Source organism: Penaeus monodon, chromosome 6 (assembly GCF_015228065.2).
Source record: "Penaeus monodon isolate SGIC_2016 chromosome 6, NSTDA_Pmon_1, whole genome shotgun sequence".
Taxonomy (NCBI): Eukaryota; Metazoa; Arthropoda; class Malacostraca; order Decapoda; family Penaeidae; genus Penaeus; species Penaeus monodon.
The window spans coordinates 55024489-55031649 of record NC_051391.1 but is presented as its reverse complement, the minus strand read 5'-3'; the positions used below and the strand labels follow the sequence as shown (position 1 = coordinate 55031649).

Genomic DNA, 7161 nt, shown 5'->3' with positions numbered 1-7161 from the left:
TGGGGTACATTATATATGCGTGTGTATATGTAAATTATAGATTTGGGTGATTATGTGTGTGTGTGTGGGTGTGGGGGGGTGGTGTGTGGGTGTGGGTGTATAAGTGTTAAAGTACCTTGGTGTGTCCTGCGTGTATGTGGAGATAACTTTGCATGTACTTGGCGTATATGATGTAGCGAAGGGGAATTTTCGATCGCTATTTCATTCTTTTTCTGTCTGTCTTCTTTTCTTATATATCTGTTTGCACATCACACATACACACTCACTCATTCTCTCACTCACCCACACACACACTCACCTAAACACACACACACTCGCCCAAACACACACACACACACACACACACACACACACACACACACACACACACACACACAACACAAACATACACACATTCACTCAAACACATACCCATTCTATAAGCTCAACATCCTCTCCTGCGTCGGGCCTCACCTATGATCTTCTGCAGAGCTCCCGCCTTTGACTTCACTGAAGGAGGCGAAGAAGGGGTGAGGCTTAAGGAAATCGGCCCACAGCAGCGCCGTCATGGAGTTCAGTTGAGTTGACACTGAGCTGTAGAAGTTGACGGAAAGAAGTGTCATCTCCTTGGCCTTCTAAGGAATTTCTTTCAGAAGCAATATCTATTTTTGTTTTTATTTGTATTTTCTCATGTGTATATTTCTGTGTGTTTGTATGTGTGTGTGGTGTGTGTGTGTGTGTGTGTGTGTGTGCGTGTGTGTGAATATACGTATACGTGTTTATGTCGTATGCTGGTAGATCAATATATGTTTTTTCTCTATAGTTAATATCTATATACTGTTATATTATCATATGGAGATATGAATTCTTATTCAGATGAATCTAGTGACTCATTTACAGTATATCATAATAATAATAACAAAATAGAACAACGGCGCAGAAAACAAAAGGATTCTTGCAGTACTTCACAGACCCCAGACCGAGCACAGGACCTTTAAGTCTCCCAGTACCTAAGAACAGCAGCATAAATGGCCGCTACGAAGATGCCGGCGAGACCAGGGACTCTCGTCAGCACCGTCAGCACATAGACGATGACCACGTAAGCAGGTTCGCCAGCCCCAGGAACCGCCAGGGGATCGCACCTGTAGAAGTGGGCGTAGATGGCCAGTCCCGCAAGATGGATCAACGCCCGCAGAATGACCATCCCGACCGCAGCGAAGTAAATGACCCTGATAAAGAAAACATAATAATAAATAAATAAGATAAAAAATGAAAAATAAAATATAAAAGATATATATACATATATATGTATTATACGTTGAAATTATTTATTTCAACTGTCCATATTATGCAGGTCTATTCATTTAGCAATTCGTATTAACCATCACAATTATGCTGTTCCTTAAGTTTCGTAATCAATCTTGAATACCAGTTCATACGTTTATCAATTAATTTCAAACCATCACAATCACTCGGCTCCTAACTTTTCGTATTTAATTTTGGATATCAAATATCACATGCTTCCATAAGTATTTACAGGTAAATGCACATCATGTACATCAAAGACCTTACTTCTGGGCGTCCTGGACAGACTTGGTACTGAAGAAGCGCTGCGTCTGACTCTGGTTGACGCCGTAGGTGCCGAGGGTGAAGAAAAAACCCAGAATGATACAGAGCCAAAAGCTGTGGCGTTGGTAAGGGTCGAGGTCCATGCTGTGGAGGTCATGAAAATGGGTTTAGATATATTCACATATAGATATTATTTATAGATGCACACGCACATACACTCACACGTTCACCCTCTCACTCACTCACTCATTCATAGATACTACCCCCCCCCCTCCTACAAACACACACACACACTCCCCCCCCCCACACACAACATACACATACAATCAAAGGCGAAATCAACTCTCATCACACGCCCCTAGACACGTCAAATAACCTACTTGAAGAGCTCCGTCCTGTTATGGTGGTAGGCGATGTCCCACACCACGTGGAGGCCGCCTACGTTGACAGAGCCGATGACAACAATAGCTAGAACACCCACAACCATTACTACGGCCTGGAACACGTCTGTATACACAACAGCCTTCACGCCTCCCTGTGAAGTACATTTCCTTATCAACGTTCTTACTATCATCTCTAATACTGGTCTCATTATTACTTTTAATATTTTCATTATTGTTATCATTATTATTATGATAATGGTAGTTATTGTTATTATCATTATCATCATCATCATCATTATTATTATTATTATTATTATTATTATTATTATTATTATTATTATTATTATTACTTTATTATTACTACTGTTATTATTACTATCGTTATAAAAAAATGTGCTTAAGTTATTCACTCTCTCTCTCTCTCTCTCCGCACTCGCGGAGAACAAGTGCAAGCAAGCAAAGCCGAGAACGAGCTATGTGGGTTTATGCGTTGTTGACCGAACAAACTTTTTAAAATAATTTATTTTGATACTGCATTTGGCGGTATTTGTTAGAACACACTCCTTATATATATATATATATATATATATATATATATATATATATATATATATATATATATATATATATATATATATATAATGTATATATATAAATGTGTATATATATGTTTATATGTACACTGCAGACTTGTATTATATCAGTATCATATAAGTGTATATACAAACATGTACTTTTTCTAATTATCTTCTTTTTTTTCTTTACACATTCACTATGACACTCTGGCACTCATCGTCCGGCAACCCCTGCGCCCATCCGCTTCCCATGACCTGTTTCTTTTATGTATACAAACTGAACAATTCTATCGTCCTCTTCGTTTTATTTTCTCTTTTATCCGTCTCTCCTCCATGCTTTCCCACGCGCAAAATGTCGGGCACTTACGATGGCGGAGTAGAAAGTGCAGGTGGCGCCCATGATGAAGATGTTGAGGAGGATGCTGAGCCCCGTGAAGGCTTGTAAGGCGATGGAAGGCGGGTACAGCAGGAAGCCCATGAAGAAGTAGCCGCCCACCAGCTGCAGCACCACGGTGGCCTGCCGCAGCCACTTCGCGTTGAACCGCTTCTCAATGTACTGAAACACAGCTGTAACTCATCATGGCGTTCCCTCATTCTGTTTGAAGGATATCCCAAGGTATCCTTCACACTCTATCTCACTTCCATCGAGACACAGTGAATACTAAAGGAAACATATGTGCTCAGCTTGCTTCGTGCACAAGGCAAATGGCCCGACCCTTGTTCTGACTCACCTCGTACAGCGAGACGACCTCCATGGGGTGAATGATGGGGATCATGACCTTGGCGATGAGGACCAGCGCCAGTATGATGCCCAGGTCCATGATCCACAGCTGGGTGCCATACGCGTACATCTCGCCCGCGTTGCCCATGATGGTGATGGCCGACACCGTGCCCACCATCATGCTCATGGCCAGCGGCAGGGGCTTCATCTTCCTCGAGCCCATGAGGTAGCACTCGGGCGTGGCGCGGCGCCCCACATAACCCTGGTACAGTCCGATGATCGCGCTCACCAGCACCGACAGCGTTAAGAACAGGATGTCCACGACCCCGAGACCCATGGCGGCGGCAGGTTGAAACTCTCGCGTGCTCTCGTCGCTATTTCCAGTAGGTTACTAAAATCAAAATAACCCAACTCTATTCCGCATGCAATGTTTACGTCACGACATTAACTTTTTTACGCAGATAACCCAAAGAATTCGTAGTGTCTTCCGGTGATAAAGACGATAGACAATATCCCCACGTTGCGAAAGTAAGCCCATTGAGATCCTGTATGAAATGGTGTTTACATTATTTCCTTCTCATGTCCTTATAACTACTGCAAGTGCATTGCAAGTAACTAGAATTAGAATTTATAAATTCATAAATAAACAAATAAATAAACTGACTTCATGTGCCAAACAGAACGAGATTTCTGCTCAGCCTTCTTTTGTGAATTAAATTTTGCTACGCTGCGGTTCACTCATAAGACAAACACACTTTAGCGAGTTGATTAAAGATACTTCGATTTTTAAGAGATGTCATCTTCATAATCGTAACGTAAATATAAGATTAGGATATTAACAGAGATTATATTAAACAGAACAGGATAACTAATGGAATATAGAAACACAACGTCAATAAAAGTGAGAAAAGATAACGGTTTTTGCAACTGCTGTCATTTTGTGAAAATTTTCGTTATCACTAACTGCTCTCTTTATTACCAGTGTTATTATCATCATTGTTGTTGTTTATATTGTATTATTATTAATGTTAGGATTATCATTTTATTGTTATCATCATTATTAATGCTTCCATTATTAATTAATGTAATTCTTGACATAGTTATTATTGTTGCTCTTATTATTGATAATTATATTATTATCATCATCATCATTATCATGGATATTAATATTTTGTTATTATCATTATAATTATCATCATCATCATCATCATCATCATCATCATCATCATCATTATCATTATAATCATTATCATTATCATTTTATTATCATTATCATTTTAGTTATCATTATCCTAATGGTGACTGTCATGAATTTTACTGGTATCACCCTCATAATTATCAGCATTACTCTTGTTACTATGGCATCATTATCCTTACTATAATCATCATTGTTATTATCATGATTTTCTTGTTATTATTTTTTTTTTTTTTATCATTATCATTATTATCATCATTGTCATAATCAACTGTATTAATATTATCATCATTATTGTTAATATCATTATTGTTATTATTGTTATCGTTATTTTTATCATCATTGTTATTATTATTATTATTATTATTATTATTATTATTATTATTATTATCATTATCATTAATGTCATTACTATCATTATTATTATTATTATTATTATTATATTATTATTATTGATATTATTATCCCTGATATATTATTACTAATATTATTATTATCATTATTGCCATTATTAGTTTGATTGTTGTTAGTATCATTTATCATCATGTCATCATTATCACCACTATAATCATTGTTCTTCTTATTACAACTATAATTTTATTAGTCACTATTATTATTACTATCATTGTTATTATTTTGATTATTATCGTTATTATCATCATTATTATTATAATTATCATTGCTATCATTGTTTTTACCACCACCACCATCAGTATTGTCATTATGATCATCATTACTAATTATAAAAATCATTATTACCATTATTGTTATATATATTATTTATATCATTAATATTGTTATTGTTATTACTACTATCATCATTAGTATCATTTTTATTATTATAATTATTAATATCATTATTATTACAGTAATCAGTCATCATCTTTATCATTATCATTATTATTGTTATTATCATTATCATCATCATAAGGATCTTGATTACTAACATATTCATTATCATTGTTACAATTATTGCTACTTGTATTCTTTTTACTATCATTATTATTATTATTAATTAATATCATGAATATGATTATTTTTAATCTTCTTTTTTTAAGATTAGTACTATTGTCAATATCATCATAATATTTATCATTATCGTTATTACTTTATTGTCATTATCATTATTATCACTGTTATCTCATAATATTTTTATTATTACTACAACTACTATTATTATCATCATTATTGTTACTATTACTGCCATTAATCATTATTATCATTGTTATTATCATTATCATTATCATCATATTATTATTATCATCATTTTTACCTTTGCTATCATTATCATGAGCATGATTGATACTGTTATCATTTTCATTCTCATTTTCATAGTTATTATTATTATTATATATATATATATATATATATATATATATATATATATATATATACCATTTATATTATTATCATCATCAGTATTCTCATTATCATCATGGTCACTACCATTATCATTATCATTTTTATTATCATCATTATTATTTTATCATCATTACATTCATTATCGTTATCATTAATATCAATATCATCATCATTAATATTATTCTTATTATTAATACTGTTATTATTATTATCATTATCATTATTATTATTATTATTATTACTATTATTATTATCATTATTATTATCATTGTTTTATCATTATTACTCCTTCTACTGCTATTAAATTATTACCATTAATATCATCCTTATTATTGCTTAATCATAGAAAAAAAAATGTCACTCGGCTGGATTTCCCAGTTCACACATTCTTGTATCTGCCATTATGCCTAAAATCCTCTGCCGTAGGCAACGTCACGAAACACAGATAATGAGAGAACGTGACGCAATGAAAAGGATTGTATAAGTGGAAATTTTGTCGTTGGTCATGTATGGTTTAACACGGTGTCCTTTGGCGTGGCATGGAGTATGTTTAACACACGTACGGGGTAAAACGGAATCGAATACAAACAGCGATAGTGAAGTTGTGTTTTTCCCCCGATTTGTATTGCGTGTTAATGGTTCCTGTTGTTCGCTTAGGAGAACTGTTTTTATAACTGCATATAAATGATGTTGGTTGGTGGCCCCTGTATACGGTTTTCTTGTACATGTTTCACTGAAAATATCCACTGTTGTTGGTGTATCGCTTCTCCATCACACAGGGTTGACTAATACTCATTTCCCACACACGCGTTTACACCTTCATACTCCACAGTAACCAAAAACCCACACATCGTTCACCAACTCACACACAAAAAAAAAACACTCCGTAACTACCCATACACCCAACACGTTTCTCCAGACCCGACGAGGAACCGAATAAAACAAGTCCCTTCACACTCCGCTATCACATCCAACGAGCGCCGTGTGTGTACCGAGACCAAGACGCTTCAGGACTACAGTTAAGAGTCGGGGGAGGATGTACGCGTGATAAACTGACAGCAAGAGCGTCAAAACCCACGGTGATGCTAGACGCAATAAGGTCGTTTATTTCTAGGTTTCACAACACCGTTTTTATCTACGGATTCGGATGTGTGATATGAATAACTTGATGACGGGGCTGTACTCTAGATTCTGAATGTTATAGAATATTCATTCTGACACTGAGTACTGCATGAACGAACTATAGTGAATGAGGATAGTCATACGGAATAAATGTTAAGAATTTACAGAAATGACGAATAGTATCCGCATGTCCAAGAACTCCGTTGCGGTTTTCCTAATCTTTTCTCTCTTTTTACATGTACTAAATAGAGAAAC

General features: G+C 35.2%; 1 protein-coding gene across 1 annotated transcript in view; it reads right to left on the bottom strand.

Moving 5' to 3' along the window:
• The window catches only part of LOC119574655 (sodium-coupled monocarboxylate transporter 1-like), a 9721-nt gene extending 2964 nt beyond the window's left edge, over positions 1-6757 (bottom strand). The window contains 8 exon segments of the mRNA XM_037922040.1: positions 454-481; positions 483-573; positions 990-1208; positions 1552-1692; positions 1929-2083; positions 2874-3062; positions 3238-3601; positions 6740-6757. Of these exon segments, the coding sequence (XP_037777968.1) occupies positions 454-481; positions 483-573; positions 990-1208; positions 1552-1692; positions 1929-2083; positions 2874-3062; positions 3238-3564 (1150 nt within the window). The 5' untranslated portion in view covers positions 3565-3601; positions 6740-6757.
• Between the last annotated feature and the right edge of the window lie 404 nt (positions 6758-7161).